Source organism: Morus notabilis, unplaced genomic scaffold, assembly GCF_000414095.1.
Source record: "Morus notabilis unplaced genomic scaffold, ASM41409v2 Scaffold278, whole genome shotgun sequence".
In the NCBI taxonomy this organism is placed as follows: domain Eukaryota; kingdom Viridiplantae; phylum Streptophyta; class Magnoliopsida; order Rosales; family Moraceae; genus Morus; species Morus notabilis.
In genome coordinates this window covers 16,487-35,404 of record NW_010364432.1, presented here as the reverse complement: position 1 = coordinate 35,404, position 18,918 = coordinate 16,487, and the positions used below count along the sequence as shown (strand labels likewise).

The window sequence follows — 18,918 nt, the reverse complement described above, 5'->3', positions numbered from 1 at the left end:
TTTTAAAAAGATTAAAATACTGTTTTAATATTATTAAAAATACAAAATCTTAAGAGCATATTTCGATATAATATAAAATATCAAAATTTACATTTTTATTTATATTTTATATTCTAAAATTAATATATGATTTTTAGGAATTAATGCAACAAGCAGCACTATTTTTTTTATGAATATTATATTTTTTATGATTTTCTTTATTTTTTATCTTTAAAAAATAAAATAAAATAAAAACGACGTAAAAAAATAATGAAATTTTGCAGATACAATCCTTACATTTTTCTAGGCATGCCAGAAAAAATTGCCTCAAAAATTGACAAAAAAAGTAAAACTTGTCAAAAAGTCACCGGCTCGCGTAGTGGGGCGCGCTAGGGGCCAGCTCAGGGGCCGGGATGGGTAAAAAATGTACAGTTTTATTTATTTTTTACATTCTAAAATTAATATATAATTTTTAGCAATTAATGCAATAAGTGGCACATTTTTTTGATGAATATTCTATTTTTTATGATTTTCTTTATTTTTCATCTTTAAAAAATAAAATAAAATAAAATAAAAACGACATCAAAAAATAATGAAATTTTACATACACGATTATTACATTTTTCGCCTACTGTAAAACTGTAAAAGCTACTGTTTTTACTAAGCTCTTTCCCCCTCCATAAACGATTAAGCCTCACTCTTTTTTTTCGCTAATCAAGCCTCTCTTTGTTTTGTTCAAAAAAAAGAGCTTTTTTTTTTAAAATTGGGTTTCACATTTTTTTTAATATATTTTTTCCCTGCAGCCATCTCCCTTGTCTCTCACATCATCCCTTGTCTCTCACATATACACGTGGCCACCAACCTCACTCTTCCTTCTCCCTTTTCTCTTCATTCAACACATGGCCAATAAAAGCTGCCACTTGCAGTGTACGGAAGCTAGCACCTGTGAATGCTTCTGCAAGGATGTGATGAATCCCACCCATCCATTTCCATCAATGGCTGAAAATCACTTACCGGATAAGTCAGGTAAATAGTTGCTGCCGGACTAAAGACATTTCCTATATATATATATCATGCCGAAATCCATCATTTTTTATTTTTTATTTTTTTGTTATATATGTAACGCCCTCAATGTTAAACCGGTCTAAGATTGAATTTAGCGAAGTGGTCCTATTTAAAATATACTTTCTATACTTAAAACAATATCATTTTTAAGATGCAGAAACTTGTGGTTGAAGTCATCACAAAATTTTCGTAAAGGTTTTTGAACAAAATGAGTCAGTGCGCAAAATGATTACAACTATTAATCTTAGACATTAAACAGTTATTCAAAAGCAACATAATAACAAAAAATAAATAAACATTTTAGGCCCATCTATTGTTTGGAAGTACACATAAGCAAGATGTCAGATGTAGGACTTGGAGTACTCAGCCAACCATAGAAATCATTTTTTTTATTCTTCGGCAACAATAACATCATCTGCATCACAAGGTAAAACTAATGAACAAAAACTCAATAAGTAGATTTTAAATAAAGTAAGTATCTAAAATCTCCATGGCTGAAATCTCTTTGTTAAACATTGTTCATAAACTTTTATACTTATTCTTAGTTTACGTATGATACAGAACTTCGGTTCCAAGTAAGTCTCTCTATATAAGATCTTCTCTAATTTTGGCGAATTCTCTTCTCTTAAACACTAAGTGGGGTTTTTAGAATCTCTTTCTCTTGTGATCAACAAGAGACTTCCCACTACCAATTTTCTCTAGTTGTCTCAAAGAGACAATTTCTCTAATTTGGGGCACCAGTCCCTCACACATCTGCTTACTCAACCTCTCATTCATATACCACACCATAAAATCTCTTAAAACATAAAAACATAATAAGTAAATATCATGATCTCTTTCAAAATAATTAATCATGAATACTCTTTGAACATAATCATATAAGAATTTTTTAAGACAATAAACTTGCATAAATCACAATTCTAAACAAGTTATGTCAAATAGGTCTTGTGATGCAGTTTTGAAAATGTTTAACTCTACTTACCTAAATTTTGATCACCACTTTGCAAGCACAAACTAGCTGGTTGTGGGGAGCCTTCAATGTGCTAATTAACTTTTAAAAACCATAGCTTTCAAACATCACATTCATATCATCATTTAACAAAACACATAACTGCGCATTGTTACGAAAATATTCATAACAAATTCATCAAAACTCAAAATATTATGAGACTAGTGGCAAATAAAAGTGGACTCAAAACCCTCTTTTTAGAACTACTACATGATAGGTTTAAGATTTTTTAAACTAACCAAAAATAGCCTGAAATCCGGATTGAAGTATAATCTCGTCAAGAAAATGATAGCTTTTTAGCTGAACTTATAAAATTCATAACTAAATGTAGAAAAATCCGTTTAGAGTGATTCAAAAATTCACGTAAAGCTTGAGATGTATAATTTAATAGAAAAATATAAGATCAATCAAAATCATAAGTATATATAGAACGAAAATAGAATCTACATAGGCTGTACAGAGGACTTATATTTGAACATTTCATCAAATACCTAGCATGCAGATCTTAATCTTCAAAGACCACTCTCAAATACATGAATCATCATCCTAATAAGAGTTTATCTTCAAATAATCATCAATAATATCAAGCTAAAATCATTAATTTCACCCAGAAACCAATATTTGAACCAAAACTTTAAGAAACTCATTTTTAAGAGTCTACAACCAACATGCATGATAAGTCACATAAAAAATTTGAATCTCAAGTAGGATTTCAACATCTTTGAAATCTTAGTTTCTAACATAAGAAAGAAGTTACATCAAAGAAAAATGTGTTCCCAAGTGAATAGAAGCTCAAAACCTTGATGGTTATTTTTGGTTCTAGGTTGAAAATGAGTTGAAATGGGCTGGTTGAGTTTTTAGCTCATTCTCTCTTGAAAATTTAGGTTTGATTCTGAGTTTTGGTTGAGAAAAGGAGTGAGAAGAGAGAAAAAAATGTTATGGTCGGAGTTCTAGGCTTTTTTTGCTAAAATAGACTAAAAAATGAAGTCTAAACATGACAGAGACCAAACAAAAGTAAAGTGACCTTATAGTAGGACAAGTGTCTAGGTTTTTCTAAGCCTCTAACAGCTGTCCTAACCTCATAAAATCAGCTCTAAAGTCTCTATTTTTCTTCTTCAATTAGGTGCCTAAAGTTCATTCAATTTGTAACATAGCCTTCTCTCACAAAAACTCAAAATAGCAACTAAATCCTCAACACATTTATATAAATCCATATAATAAAAATATAAAATAATAATTTATCATTAAATCAATCATAATAGAGGTAAAATATCATATTAAATAATCATAATAAATATCATTTTTTCTTCATAAGTTTATCACATTGAGTTCCACATCGAGTTAGTTGCACTGCACATTAAAACTGAAAACTCGATTAGCAAAGTTATAAGTTTAATAAAATCATATGATAGCTATAATAATAAAATATAATGCCAACAAATAACTTTGAAATAAATAGTAAATATAGTGTATGATTTTAATTTACTAAATTTATTTATTATTGGCTTAAGGTTAATTAAATCTCGGATATTACAATATATATCCTACCACAAAACTTATATTTTTTTAAATTGCATCTTAGAGTAGAAATAAAACACCGTTACAACTCAAAAAGTACATGAAAAGTTTAATATAATTTTCATGAAGATCTATTGATTCACAATTGTGTAACCGATTAAAAAATGTTTTCATATCTCTATCGGAAAATTCTTTCTTGTTTTCAAATTTTAAGATTAAAATGAGAACAAAAGGATACTTGTATTCGTTATTACTCGGATAATTTTATATATTGTATTACATATATGTTCTATATGATGCTGAACATTTTAGCATTAAATCATATCAAAGATCTATGGACAAAAAAGTAACATCAACAATATTATATCAGAATTACATAACGTTTACCAATGTCATAAAATTTCGTGATAATTTAACCGTTTGAAACTCGTTTATAGTACTAAGAGGTGCTTTTCTTGTACCTAAGAAAAACAAAGAAAAAAAAAAAAAAAAAAAACTACCAAAGGGTGTTCTAATTGTACTGCAATTTTGTAGTCGTACTAGCATTATACACTGGAAATGTACCAACTACCAAAGGGTGTTCTAATTGCATGGGTTGGGTCTGGGAGCTTAAAGCTTAATTCGCGGATTTTGGTGGGCTTGTAATCTTTGCTTCTTTTTTTTTTTTTTTTAATGTATAGTTTGACACATGTTATATCCGTGTTCTCTCTTTAATAGAGAGAGAGAAGAAAAACAAAGAGACAGAGAGAGAATAATTAAACATTTTATTTACTCTTTTCATTTCTATTTTTTTTGGTACGACAAACAAATATGGTTATTCGCAAAGTTTTAAGCAAAGAAAATAAAATAAAGTAAAATAACTTGTCCCTTAGATGTTTACTTGTGCAAGTCAAATTTGTATACAGGTGTATGGTTCTGATGATTTGATCGTCATATGATTTTGATGTCTAACTTACGTTCCCAGAATCAGCACCAACATTAGAAAAAGAGCCATCGTGAATCTGCACGTAAAAAATTGTACTGCATTGTAGTACGGTATTGTTTGGGAGTGTACTAAATGTGGTACTTCTAAAGAAGGGGTAAGGCAGACATTTTGACGTGTCAAATCTTTCTTTCTTAATTTCTTTCATTATATAAAGCATCGTTTCCACTGGATCTAATCTCATAGACGATCTTCTGTCCTCTTTTCTTCTTTTGACCTGCGACATCTATCAAGCTTATTTTCTTCTTTCTATCTTTAAGGTAGCAAACTTTTTGAGATATCCAAATAAATCTGGTTGGTCGTTGATAGCTAATAAGCATATACATCCAAGCCTCCTATGCTCGACGTCAAGAAAATCGAGTTCCGCTAATTTTATTATTCCGATCAATGTTGGAGGGATCCGCTAATTTTATTATTCCGATCAATGTTGGGGAAATAAATATAAAAAAAAAAAAAAAAAAAAAAAAGAATATTGGATCTCGACCAGCCGAGTAGAAGTAAGTATCTCATCTACCTTCGATTGTTACTTCTACTCGGCTGGTAGAGATTCAATGTTTTTTTTGTGAATCGCTCTTTTAATATTTTTATCGGTGGAGATGATTTTGGAAATTTCTAGAAGAAAATATGTATCAAAAGAAAAACCAGTTGTGCAGTACATAAGCTAGCTAGGTGAGTGATTGTGTTTCTATAAAAGTTTTTAATGCCTTGATCTTGTTATAGTATTTTTCTCTTACATCTAAGTTCTCAATAGAGTTGTGAAACCTGACAGCTTCACGCCCCCTTCCGTATGAGTAAGTCAAACATATAGTTTAATTGAAGATAATGCATGGAAGAGATTTCTTTATTTCGAATATATATGATATTGCATATGTCTATCAAAAGTGTAATATCTGAAATATTATTGTTGTTTCTCATTTGGATCTCTGTGTTCCACCAATAAATGTTGAATGTTGTGTGCTGTGGGTGTTAATTTTGAGTTACGGCTTCTGCTACACTAGCTATAGATCAGCAAATGCAAGAAGTGTATTAATTTTTTAATTGTGGTTTGGTTTGGTTGTTGTGGTGATTATATACATAAATGTAGTTCAAGTTGGTATAACTAAACTAATTTTATTTACATATATAAGTCCTAATTAATGTCTTTTATGCACACTATTATTATCTTGGTGGACGTAACATTACAATTTACATATATATATATATATATATGTTATGTTATAAACAGGAGCATGTGTTTTTGAGCTCCACTAGCAGATTCTACCAGGGCAGACACTCTTATTTTAGTTAATGATAAATTAAATTAACTAAAATCAATTAATGGCCTGCATATTTTTGGTGGGTCTAGACCATAGCTCTACTTTACTACAATTTTTTTTTTCTTTTCATTAAATTTCTTTTGCTTTATGTTTACACACACACTTATATATAAACATATGCTCATTCCAGTGTGAGATCGAGTATTAATGAATCCTCAACAAACATGGATGCACGCTTCATTTCTCAACCTAATACTAGAAGTCATCTACTAACATATAAACTAGGATCTCTAATTTCTCATCCAAAAAAAAAAAAAAGAAAAGAAAAAGAAATAGAAAAAAGGAATGAATTACAAATATGTTCTTCTCTATTACAAGCTCATCCAACCTTTAGATACATACATATTATAATTTGAAAAAAAAAATAAAAACTTTACCTTACATTAACCTCAACTTTTACCCCTTATTCTTATAAATTCTTATAAATACTTTTTATTAATGTAATTATTTAACCAAAAAAGTTATAAAACAATAAAAAGGTAAAAACAAAAAGTATTTATAGAAATTTCCCATCATAATAAAATTGAAGATGAAATTACCGACGAAATAAGGTTGTAAAAGTTAGGAGAGAAACTGAATCCCAATGCTCCCGACAGTAACAAGGCCAACACCAGACTTGGGGACCAAAGTGACGAGAAGAGAATCATCGTCATCAGCTCCGACATCCTCGATCAGATCAGTTATCCCCAACCTCAGACCTGTCCGCATCCTCCCTCTCCCGTGAGGCACGTTCACCATGCTCCCAGCGAATTCCGCCGCCGTGGGCCCACTCCCGCCGTCGGAGCAGTCGTCGTTCACGTACACGTCGAACTTCACGGGAATTCTGCTGTCGAACTCTATGCCGTCGATCACGAGGACTTCTTCCTCGTCCTCCTTCTCCCTTTTGCTCCTCGACTTCCGAGGCCGACCCACCACTCTGCTCACCGTCCCCTCCAGCTTTATCGGAAACTCCTCTACGGCGGCGGCGGAGGAGGAGGAGGAGGAGAGGGTCGGAGAGATGGCGGCGCTGGCGGTGGCGGAGAGGAGGAGATCTCGCCGGCTGAGGAGGTTTTGTGGGGAGGAGGATTTGAGGGTGAACTTGTTGCCGTTTTCCATGCGTTTCGGAGGAAAAGATGTCGTTTGTTTGGGATGGAGCCGGAGGAAGGGAGAGGAGATTGGGGTGAGACTGTTGAGACAAGTGTACATCTTTCTCTTTATTTATTTGTATTTGTATTTGTAGTTTAGTACTAACTGACCGGATCAAAGTGGAAGATGAATCGACGAAGAAGAAAGAAACAAGAGGCGGTTTTGGTTTTATAATTACATCAATTATCATTTGAGATTAGAATGGAAGTCGGTAACGTTATCATATATATATATATATATATATATATATAAATCCCATTTATACACGGGAAAATGAAATGGTTGAAAACTGTAAAGGGTGTGGTGAAATGAGTGGGCCTAGCTCGCTGTGCCACTCAGAACGAGACATCATATTCATATGCGTGTAGTCGGATAAGATAAAACCAAGAGACGGAAGAAAGAGAAAAAAATGTCTCAGATGAAACTCAAGAAATCTAAGAAGATATTTTTTGTGTAATTAATTTCTTCTAGACCAAGTGGCAATGCAGCATTGGAGGATTAGGATATTTTTAAGAAATTAAGAATTTAACTGGGATAGTTGACCGTTGAATGAATGGAATGAACAAGTGAGAATAGGCTACTAATAACATTAGACTGAGGCAGGCGAACCAAAAATCCAAGCAACAGAGCCGCCTATCCTAATTCCTGTCCTACGTATCAATCATCAAAACTCAAAAGATTAATGCTTCCCAAAAACATGCCTAAAACTGTCTGTCTCTCGTTCCTGTCCTATACAGGAAAACACAGCTGAAAGTAATTACACTAACGAATTATTAAACATTTTTGTTTCTAACTATAAGTTGAATTATGATACAAAACAAAACAATCCATAAGCACAAAGTCCTGCAACTTTACTATCTAAAATAAATAAATAAAACTTCTTGATTGTAGCAACATTTACAATGCCTTTTTATCCATATATATATATATATATTTACAATACCTACTCATATTGAAAAATCTCACCACTAGATAATTAATATTTAATAGATACTATCAAGTTTTAATCAGGACAAGGCAATAGATAGACACCACACAAAAATGAACATGTTTGCTCTCTCACCCCCACGGTGACAATCAATGAACAAAGCGATTAACCGCACCAAAACTATTTCACAATCAGCGCAGTTTTATTTAGAGTCATTTTGAGAAATTTATACTTCTAACTTGCACTTTCTGCAGCAGGGTTTAATGCAACACTTTCTTCCCTTTGTCAACAAATGGATGGTCTGATCCTTAATATGCTTATAAGCTGGACGGGGCCTGGAACTTGCCCACGCGGTGTACAATTTCTCTGAGACTTGTGTCGACAAGCCATTGTTGCTAAGATCCAGTAACTGCAATGTCTTTGCCTTGCTGATGGCGGTCGAAACCTCTTGAGCCAACTGCCACTCTGGAGATGAAGAGTTTCTTTGACTTGAACTGGCACAGCTATCATCAATCCCAGAGGCAGCGGCCTCACCTCCAATAGGATCCTCTTCACTGTCAGCAACTTCAAGCTGATCGAGGTCATTGTTCTCGGGGACTAAACCCTGTTGAGCAGGCTCAACTTCCTCGGGTACACTTGCCTTGCGAGAAGACTTGGGTACACCAATCTCTGGCTGCAAAAGTTCTTCGCTGTCTTTTGTAGTTACATCACGCCGTGGAGTGGAATGTTGATCAACATCCACATTATTAGCAAGATTGAGATCTTCAAGAGATTCGTTATCTACAAAAACCATCAAAGGAATGATTCACAATTAAGTTCCCAGAAACCGTCAGACAAACAAATATGGCATCAAAGTATTAACCTGCTAATGCTTTAAGTATTTGCAGAGTTCCAACAACCCCAAGCTGACACTTTTCTAAGACCAAAACTTTTAGGCCACATTGCGGGTTCGAAAGCAGGGATGATAAGGCATTGCCACCCTGTTTCACAGAAGTATGGTTAGGCGAGAGCGCTAGAATATAAATATCTCGTGTATATTACCAAGAATGCTTTTTATTGTATATTACCAGAATACTTTTTATTTTCCCCCCATTTTAGACAGACTCCTATTCACAGACAATGCATATTTTCTCTATTTATGAAACATATCAGAGAGACATATTATTGTTATCGCTCGCAATTATATGTCTGATGAAATCTATATGTAAAAGCCATATCTGTCATGGCACGAAAACTTCGTGATGGGAAAATATATGATTTTTTTGTGGCTATATGATGAAAGGTGACAAATGCAAATGTAAGAAATACCAGATCAATATAAAATAACAAACCTCCTGCCCAATTGGATTTCCTGCAAGGTTGAGTTCACTAATGCGACTAATGAGAGACACATCAGCATTTAATCTGAGAATGTATTCAGATGTAAGTTCACAATATGAGAGGTCGAGTTTTAAAGACTCAGGCTCAGTTCCAATGAACAAAGATTCAGTCACCAGTAATGCCCCTTCCTGCCAGAAATATCATATCCCATGAGAATCATAAGAAAATGCCAACATTATTACATAATTTGAATTCAGTGGAGTTTACTTACAGTTCCAATACCAGTTTCACCAAGCATTAATGCTGACAAACACGAGGCTTTAGCGAGCTCACACAAGCTATTAATTATAGGTTTTTTTTGCTTCAAACCATTGAGAGACAGTTTTGAAAATCTACAAGTGAATTCAAAATGCATTTGTTATTCATTTGGGTGCATATCTATAGCCATATGTAATTGGAAACAAGAAAGGAGTTTAAGAATTTATACAAACCGTTTCAATGTGGTAAGCTTGGCCAGTAAACTAATAAGGGCATCGCCAGATATAGGATTGTTATGTCCTGTAAGATGAGTTTAACAATCTAATAATCCAAAAAAATAAATAAATAAATTTAGAAGACACAGTTATAGCCAAAATGGCAGGCAAACTTACCAATACATAATTGTTCGAGTATGGATCCGGAGTCCAAGGCATCAGCAACAGTTTGAATTGTTCTCGATGTTATAAAGCAGCCTTCTATGTTCAAGCTATAGAGGGCTACAAACAAAGCGAAATATAAGTGGAAGAAACAGGCAGGTGTCAACTGATATCCATATTGATAGCATCAGTCTTATAGTGACTCATTTAAATGAATATGTAGATATTCAACAAGAAACAATAATATTCCAAGTCATTGGTAACTGATAAGGTACTGGAACTCTTGAGACCTGAAATTAGGTGAGCAAGAGGACAAAAAAGACAAATTTTACCTCGGCAATTTTGCAAAATAGTTGAAAGGTAACACGCACAAGCATCGGTGAGGCGGTTTCCAGAGATATTTAGAACTGTCAATCTAGTATATAGCAACGGACATTCACAAATCTGAAACAATATTAAAAAGTCATTATGAAACAAAATATAGATGGTAAAACTTTGAATTGCCAAATATACATATCTCTGCACCGAGATTCTCAGCAAGATACTTTTTTTTTTTTAAATCCTATTTCTGCATCTTCCAATGCACTTGCAGAGGGTAGTTAAGGTAAGTTGAGAATAAAAGACAAAATAGAACATTCCAAATAGATCAACACTTGACAAAGAGCAAAAAGGGATAAACAACAAGCTTTAACGTGTTGCAGTGAAATGGTTGCTGACCTGATACAGAGCAGAGGGACCAAATTGATTGCAGTGCAAATCCAATGTTAAAGTACTGTATTTTACACCTGATGAAGTGAATACGTGTTGCAACTTTTCCATTGTTTCATTTCCTGGAGATAATGAGCCAAGTTACTAACCAAAAGTTGAAAGACCTCACTTCTAATGGGTATTGATATTACTCATGTTTAAAAGCATATAAATGAAAATGATATAAAATTTTAGCATCAAATATTGCTCAAAACCTACATAAGACGGGCTAAGAATTAGATGTAATTACCTAATAAATTGTGAGAAAGGTCCAGCATTACAAATGTTCTGTAGACATCCAGGGCCTTGAGTAGTGGAGTCACTGATAAATCATGCAATTCGCAGTCGGATACAATAACTTCATCTTCTGAAACCTATAAGACACAGCAAATAAATAGATGAAAAATGCGCTCTTTTATCGAATCCAACATGATACAAAACTTTCATTACACGTTCAAATTTGAGCATGTGCATCCAATCTTGCATGAGGACAATGTTGGAATGTAACATCCACCTTATAACAGTGAATCTAATTTGTAGGGGAAAAATTGCTTTGGGAAAAAAAATGCTTCATATAACCACGAATCTAAAAGTAATTTGTGGCATATGGAAAGAGACTTAAGATTTTGCCATACTACCACGTATTCATTGGTTACCTCCGGATCGTATAACTTCTTCATCAACTTTATATCGGGTGTCTGTGATACCTCCTTGCAGCCTTCCACGTAGACTTTTATAAAGCGCTTCTGAACCCAGTCTGTGCACACATGAAGTTACTGTTACATGTAATGGACAATTTGCTAAGAAACCGAATAGCATATGGCTCGTGAAGAAACCAATTCACAACTAACATACAATTCCAATTATATATGAAAGCTCAACAACTTAGCAGAATACCAAAAATACAAGAATTCTAGCTCAGATAAATTAATTATTTCGAAGCATTGCCTATAAATCAGAACATACTTAAACATTTTGTGGGAGGATAAAAAGTAGGGAAACAAAACAAAAATGATCTCATTTCTTAATAGTCAATAGTCAGTCTCGTTGGACACTCATACAAAGTTCTGAAGTGGTATTATTCCAACGTAAAAAAGCTGAATAACACCCTTTTAAAACCAGATTTCACCAGTCTCATCAGCATTTATGAAAATAGTGGTTTTCTCCCCCTGGGTTCCCTTTTAAAACCAAAATTTAATGAATAATTTTCAAACAATATGACAATTGTAACAAAGGACCTATTATAAAAAATAAAAAAAATAAAAAAATAAAAAATTCAAGTCTGAACTAGCTAAAATTTTGGGTTTAAATAATAAGATTGCCGAATCACCAAGCATATTATCAATCAAAGAGCTAATTAGCTATCTTGTTTATCTACCACTGAACTTCAAAGAATACGTGAATAACAAAGTGTAAGGCTCTATACATTTTTTACCATGAAAAAGAAATACAAAATACAACATAATATCTCTACCAAATTATACAATAGCAAATGAGCCAACTTTTTTACGCAACTGAGCAGCGTATTTGTCATTTGTCTTAATTTGTAGCATTTCAAGTTTTGTTTATATTCAGCTATGTAAAGAAAATCTTGTCTATTATACATGGTAAGTAACTAAGTAGAGAAAATAGTTAAGAACATATTTCCACAGATGGGAAAAATAGCAACCAACTACTTCAATCAGCGATTGTAAATATTAGAGGAATAAACAGTTCATTTTTAATGATAGTCAAAATAATTTTTACTATTCTTGTCACAAAGCCGATAAATAAGACGCAGCTCAACCAAATGGGAAATAAAATACAATCTGATCATAGCTTCCGGCATGAGTTTTATCAATTATGTACTCATGGAAAAACATAAAGAGCAAAATAGTAAATTCAATAATGGAATTACCTGTACAAGATACATACTGTCCCTACAAGTGCTAATTCTCGCAAAATAGCAGGAATCAACTAAAGTTACAAAATTAAAGTCATAGAATGAACTTAAAGCAGTGTGAATACTTACTATCTACGGAACCTTCAATCAACACTTTTCCCATATGATCCATGAGTGTTTTGATTGTTTCCAATGATTCTATGACTTTGTCGCCCCATTTTATATGCTGAATAATGGGAAACCCTAAAAAAAGAAAATGCCCGTGTTACTAAATTGTATCGAAGAAAACTACCATAGAAAGAGAGAACGAGGCAGAAAGCGTATATGTGCAGAGAGATGGTTAAAATAAACTAATTCAGACCAAGTTAATTTCTTCTCAGGATTGAAGTACTGGCAATTATCATATGCACGAAGCACATTAAATTTAAAATCCAATGCCTACCCTTTGATCTCTTCTCAGTTGGAAGTTGCAAGTAGTAAAAGCATGCTACTTCAATCTTCACATGCTCAATACTTAATTTATCAGTGGCCAATAATGAGTCTGCTTCTACATGTATCAACTCTTCGTCAATCTTGATTGTAATGTATTGCTGCAATTATTACAAGAGACATATGATAGTATAATTTACAGAACTAGCACTGCTATAGCAATGTGGTAAAATCTATCATATAGAGGTACGCAGAAACATTTCTTAGCAAGTAAGATGAGAAGACCAGAGTGAAAAAGAACAAAGAAAGAAAAAAGAATTTACCTTAGAAGCACTCACATCAAGTTCATTAGTGCTTGAAGACCTAAAACCTTGGTCATTTTGAGTGGTAACAAAAGGAACTGAAGTTTTGTGTGAACTAGAGCTTTCTTCAATGTTAACAGGGTCATGGGACCTGATTGCACTGTTAGAAGGAACCGCTGAAATATCCTGCAAAACCCAAAGAGTTGAGCACTTGCACACTGACTGAAACACAATGTGCCAATATTCTACAAGAATGTCCAGAGACTTCTTTCTTTTTTTTTTCTACCTGAAAGATGCAAGCCGGACCGACGGTATTGCTTCTATGTCTAGCTGCATACAATAAACAACACAATTCAATCAACTTTTTCACATTGAGGATTCTTGAATCTCAAATCAATTATAATTCAAACCTACTTTCATAAGATGTAGCAACATCCTCTACTGGGCAACTATGAGTTCTGCTTTTTGAGCACTGTACTTCAGTACACATTGCATCCTCATCATCAGAAAGAACTACACGAAGACGTTTGCGGCCAGCGACTACCTCCTGATTACAGGCTGATTTAGATGAACCTCTTGGTGATACTTTACTAAAGTTGGACGAAATTTTCTCTTTTCCCATACAAGTTGGTCTTATTTTGGGTGAACTCCTTGAGGACTTAAGAAGTGAAGTTAAAGGTACATCATCATCCACCTCTTCTATACCAACCAAGGTTTCTGGAGAGCCACATGCATTAAACCCATCATCTAAACTACGAAGACTTCCCTCTGTATCAGTTTCAGAGCAACAATTCTCTTTCCCATCCTGTTTTTCAAGCTCTCTTTCCTTCAATTGCTTCAACAAGTTGATTTCTACCTGCAATCTCCTACATGCCAGTGTCCTTTTAAACAGATGATAAATTGAGGACAACAAGACATGTGCTTTATTAAAAAAGAAATCCCAGTAATTTTGCTTCGTATGACTGACCACCTTCACGTTAAAATCTGAAATGCCCAACTTAAGTATTTTGGTGCTTAATTTTACAAAATACTGAATTCAAATTCAGACAGAGTTTAACTGGTAAGAGGTTTGCATGAACCACATTTACCTGGCTTCATCATCATTATCAAATCTTATCAAGTGGATATAATGCATATTCTCCAGAGCGGAAAGCTGCCTAGAAGGAAGCTTAGCTTCAATAGCAATCCTGCAACATAGAAAACAATGAGCACAGATCAACATAAAGCAAAGATGACTCAAGGTGAAACTATCAACCGCTCTATTGATAGAATGTAAATTAAAGGGGGAAAGGGAAAAAAATAAGAAAAAAAGGAAAACGTGATCCCACTATAAAAACCGTACCTGTAGCTTTCTTCAAATGCAGCTAGCGCTTCTTCCCAATTACCATCACTATCTAAAGCATTTCCAATGTTAAGTTTTGCCATTGCTTGCCCCTGAAATATTTCCAATTCATATCACGAAGTGCATAAATAAGCATTCCTCATAAACAACTATAAAGCCTGCATTTTGGCCAATGGCAACCACTACTATCTCTAAGAAAACCAAGTGATATCAAACTTTGACCTAAAACAGTAAGAAGACTTACAGATTATTACAAAAGAAGAATTTCTTTGCCAATTTTTCATGCTATTTCGTTACAAATAACATTAAAAAGACAAATGACTGACCACCATATTACCTCTAGGTGACCAATTGACTTGTATGTTTCCCAACTTTTCATGTACCATTTACTGGCTTTGCCAAATTTCCTGAGGTTATAATACGCATCTCCAACGGTCAAAAATGAATCACTCAACTTTTCTTTGTCATAAAGTTCACTTGCTATCCTCTTCTTCCTCTTTCCAAATTCACGAACCTGCAGATAAAATTTTAGAAGAGGAAATGAACCAGCTTTAAATTGCAGTAGAATTATAAACATCTCTCGGCTATCTTTTTATCTCTAACTGCAAACAGTTACGCACAAGTTAAATCAAGTAGCCACTTTATTTTCCCATTAACAACTGACCCATACAATTATGAAAAATAAAAAAATAAAAAAATAAAAAATCAGCCAGTTTAAACACTTAGATAAGAACACTGAACACAGGACATCAAAGACATCACATTACAATCATATGCTACATGAATCTCCAAGTGGTGTGGAAACTCATCGTCTGTGAATACTTATTTTCAACATAAATGCATTCAACTAAACGAATCATATATTAGTCGTGCTTAAAAGAATAGTTTGTGATGTACTTCATAAAACTCAGACGGCTTCCTTAAATAAGGAACAAGATATGTCTCTTCCTGACTGTCCTATTCCAAGCAAAACCAAAGGAGTATGTTGAAAACTGTATAAAGTGCGGGAAATGAAAGAGCATAAAAAATATTTAGCATTGACCTAACAAAGCTAGTGTTCACATTAAGATGCAAAATAATGCTTCATAGGTAAGATCATTGTGTAACATGGATGGTAAGAGCATACATTCATATTTATCCACTGAATGACACCGAAGATATAAAAAACACACTGTTGACACTCATTTCCCATCCCATTCAGTCAGTAGGATAAAAATTCAAGTAGGAAAGATGACATAACTCTAGACATGAAAGATTATCCATTAATGAGATGAGGAATGCTTAGCATGCAAGCTTAATCACTCCCGCCTTTGGAAAATAAGCCAATGTGAGCAAAAGTATATAACAAAGATAGAAAAGAATGACACCACACGCAAACTTTTCCTATAACGACCAGAAATGAAGCTGCTACAGAATTGAAAGGTGGTAAAAAAAAAAACATGTATGGTATAGAATGTACCTTCGACCAATAATTTATTGTCGTCGCTTTTTCAATAAGACTATCAAGAGCAGCATGTAGCTGCAGTAGGCACTTCCTTTCTCGGGGTGTCCCTTTTGCAGTGCTCATGTCTCTTGTTAGCTTCTTGAGATTTTGCTCTTCTTTCTTTACCTCATCCATAACAATCATAGCTTCTTTTGCACTTTCAATATTTTGATCAATTTCATTTACTAAAAGATCCTCATCCTCCAGTTGTTTCGCTAGATTACATGCTATTCTATAGATTTTCAGCGCCTCGTCGTACTTGTGATTTTTGTAATACAATACACCAAGATTCATTAATCCCTTTGCCTCTCCTAGGCGATGCCCAATTCTCCTACAGATCCCGACGTCCTTCTCCATGTGTCCCTTTGCTTTATCCCACTTCCTCAACTCCATATAAACAAACCCGAGGTTGTGATGTAGCCTGGTACGTGAATCATCATCTTCTTTGACCTCTTCTTCTTCACAAATTTGTAATCCTCTCGTCAGGAATTTTTCAGCCTCTCCAAAATTCTCAAGCTCCATCTCAAGCATTCCCATGTTGTTATGTGAATCAATGTACTCCTTAACGAAAGAATAATTAGTTGCAGGCGGGTTCTCCTTGAGAGTTTGTGCAAGCTCCATAGCAGACTTAAAATACTTTTTGGCACTCCGCACTAAATGTTGGTCATCTTTAACTGACAGAAGCATATCGTAGTAGGTACGTCCTAGCTGGGTGTTGGCCCTCTGCTGCTCAACAATGTCATTCGTATCCTTGGCAAGCCCTAAATGCTTTTTCTGCCAAATTTAAAAAAAAAAAAAAAAAAAAAAAAAAAAAAAAAAGCTTAGATCGAAGCGGAATTTAAGTTTGCAGTCCGAAGCTCTGAGTGCATTTATTCAATTGTTGTAAAGTCTAGTATTCGGATGCGGAAACCAGAAAACCACACAGAAGCAGCAAATATATAATAAGCTCTGCTAAAAAAAAAAAAAAGAATTTTAACTTTAAATGAACCTCTAGTAAGGCATCAAAACAACAAATATATAGAAACTTAGTCTACTTATGTATTTGTGTATGATTCTATCAACTCTAACGAGAATTAGAAGCCAAAAGCTAGAAAGTTGAACAAAAATGACAAGTTTTAGCTTACATACATCAGAGTAACAATGAGAAATCAAGAAATTTGCTCCATTTAGTTCTTAAAAAAAGTGAGGAACTAAAAAAATCTCAACTTTTTTCTTTCTTTAGGCGAAATGTGTTCGCTTGTCCAAAGGCATTATTGATTCCATTTTTTTTTTTAAATAATAATAAAAAAATCTAAAAAAAAAAGGGTTAAAGAAAAGGGAGATGATACTAGGAAAGGACCTGATAAAAGAGGGCGTTTTGGAAATCCTTGAGGAGAAGAAAGACTTCGCCGATGGACTGACAGGAAGGAAAGCAGTGGTTGGGACTCAAACGCTCGAATGAGATTTCGCAGTCGATTCGGAGCCATTTGAGGGCTTCGACGTACTCGCCTTTCTTCTTAAGAAGATTTCCGATCACATTCGCCCATTTCGCCTCCTCCTCCCGGTTTCCCACCTCCTTCGCCGCCTTGTACCACCGCTTCGCCTCGCTTATCCTCTTCGGATCGTCGTCGCCCATCGCCACCATTCACCAAACAACAACAACAACACCTTGCTTAATTCTCTCTCTTTCTTTCTTTATTCTATTTTATTTTACTTTTTAAGAATTTGGAGCCAAACTTTTCCATTTGGGTTTTGATATATTCCCGCCAAACCTTTTGTTTCCTTTTTTTTTTTTTTTTTTCCTTCCTATGCTGCTCGAATGGAAATATCTTTTTAAGCTTTGGGAGGATAAAAAGAATACACGAGAATCATAAAAATTCATCCTTAATTCAAGAACTATATCAATGGTAGAGAGTAGGTCTCGTTCGTTTCGCTGATTTGAGTTTAGAATTCGAGTTTTGCTACAGTAAAAAGCTCTCATAAACAGTCACATCTAACTTTTTTACTATAATAAAAAACTCTCACATAAAATCACATATCAACTCAAATTTTAAACTCAAATCAGCGAAACGAATGAGGTAAGAATTTTACAATCTATAATTTCTTATTTATAGTTTTTCTATTCGGGAATATTTTTTTTATATTTTAAGATAATTTTTAAAAGATAGAGATTATAATTAATTAAAAGTCTTAATTTTTTTATTATAATAAAAAATTCTCATTTAAAATTATATTTTTCTCTAAGTGTATAATTTTTTAAGCCAAAATCAAGACTTTGGCGTATTGTTCAATCAATATTCTCATGACAATCAATCAATCATGACATATGGTTCTCAAAAATCAAGACTTTTCCAAACACCATATTCTCAGCCAAGACAATCAAATCCCTGAAGTTAAGTGGCCTCATGTTGGGTTTTAAGCATGATTTGATCCTTTTGATCGAGGATTTCCATCTCGATTTTTGCTTACGGTTTAAGAAGCATTCTAGTCTGCAGTTGTTGTAAACTCATCACACAAATATCCATTCGTTTCACCTTGACGGCGGAGGATCCACACCTAAACTCAAATCAGTTTCGTACACTGGCGGCAAGCCAATCAAGCACCGCGGGATGATCGCCGATATCAATATTCTCGCTTCTCGCAAGTCTCTTGAGTTGTTGGAATTGCATCAAGCGGAAATTACTGACGAGTGGTCTCAAGACATTAAAATTTCTGAATTCGAATCGCTCGACACTCTGATACTCAAAGATTGCCAGAGGATAACAAATATTTGTGTGCACAACGAACGACTCGAGTGTTTGGAGTTAAAAGACTGATGCTCTAGTGAGTGTTGATGTTGTTGCGGCAAGACTCGAATCTTTTCAATAAGTGAGGAGT

The 18,918-nt window shown here is 34.1% G+C and overlaps 2 protein-coding genes across 2 annotated transcripts; both read right to left on the bottom strand.

Moving 5' to 3' along the window:
* Positions 1-1,315: 1,315 nt before the first annotated feature.
* On the bottom strand, positions 1,316-7,204 carry LOC21385889 (polyphenol oxidase, chloroplastic). The gene is made up of 2 exons (XM_010106656.2): positions 6,409-7,204; positions 1,316-1,459 (listed from the first exon to the last, which is right to left on the bottom strand). The coding sequence occupies exon 1, from the start codon at positions 7,052-7,054 to the stop codon at positions 6,431-6,433; it is 624 nt and encodes a 207-aa protein (XP_010104958.2). The 5' UTR covers positions 7,055-7,204; the 3' UTR covers positions 1,316-1,459; positions 6,409-6,430.
* A 944-nt stretch (positions 7,205-8,148) lies between these two features.
* LOC21385888 (protein TONSOKU) lies at positions 8,149-17,833 on the bottom strand. Its single transcript, XM_024171160.1, has 20 exons — positions 17,402-17,833; positions 16,039-16,836; positions 14,917-15,093; positions 14,580-14,671; positions 14,326-14,424; positions 13,652-14,103; positions 13,524-13,567; positions 13,259-13,423; positions 12,949-13,096; positions 12,636-12,749; positions 11,281-11,381; positions 10,875-10,998; positions 10,595-10,707; positions 10,210-10,321; positions 9,893-9,997; positions 9,734-9,800; positions 9,514-9,634; positions 9,254-9,430; positions 8,785-8,902; positions 8,149-8,702 (listed from the first exon to the last, which is right to left on the bottom strand). Exons 1-20 carry the CDS (start codon positions 17,684-17,686, stop codon positions 8,149-8,151), a joined length of 3,966 nt encoding a protein of 1,321 aa, XP_024026928.1. The 5' UTR covers positions 17,687-17,833.
* Positions 17,834-18,918: the final 1,085 nt, after the last annotated feature.

Excerpts from the sequence above, each read along its gene's own strand:
- LOC21385888 (XM_024171160.1), bottom strand. The coding sequence starts at position 17,686 with ATGGTGGCGATGGGCGACGACGATCCGAAGAGGATAAGCGAGGCGAAG. Across the intron at positions 10,322-10,594 it reads GTCCCTCTGCTCTGTATCAG|ATTTGTGAATGTCCGTTGCT; the intron begins GTCAGCAACCAT and ends ATATTGTTTCAG. Across the intron at positions 9,801-9,892 it reads ACTCGAACAATTATGTATTG|GACATAACAATCCTATATCT; the intron begins GTAAGTTTGCCT and ends CTCATCTTACAG.
- LOC21385889 (XM_010106656.2), bottom strand. The coding sequence starts at position 7,054 with ATGTACACTTGTCTCAACAGTCTCACCCCAATCTCCTCTCCCTTCCTC.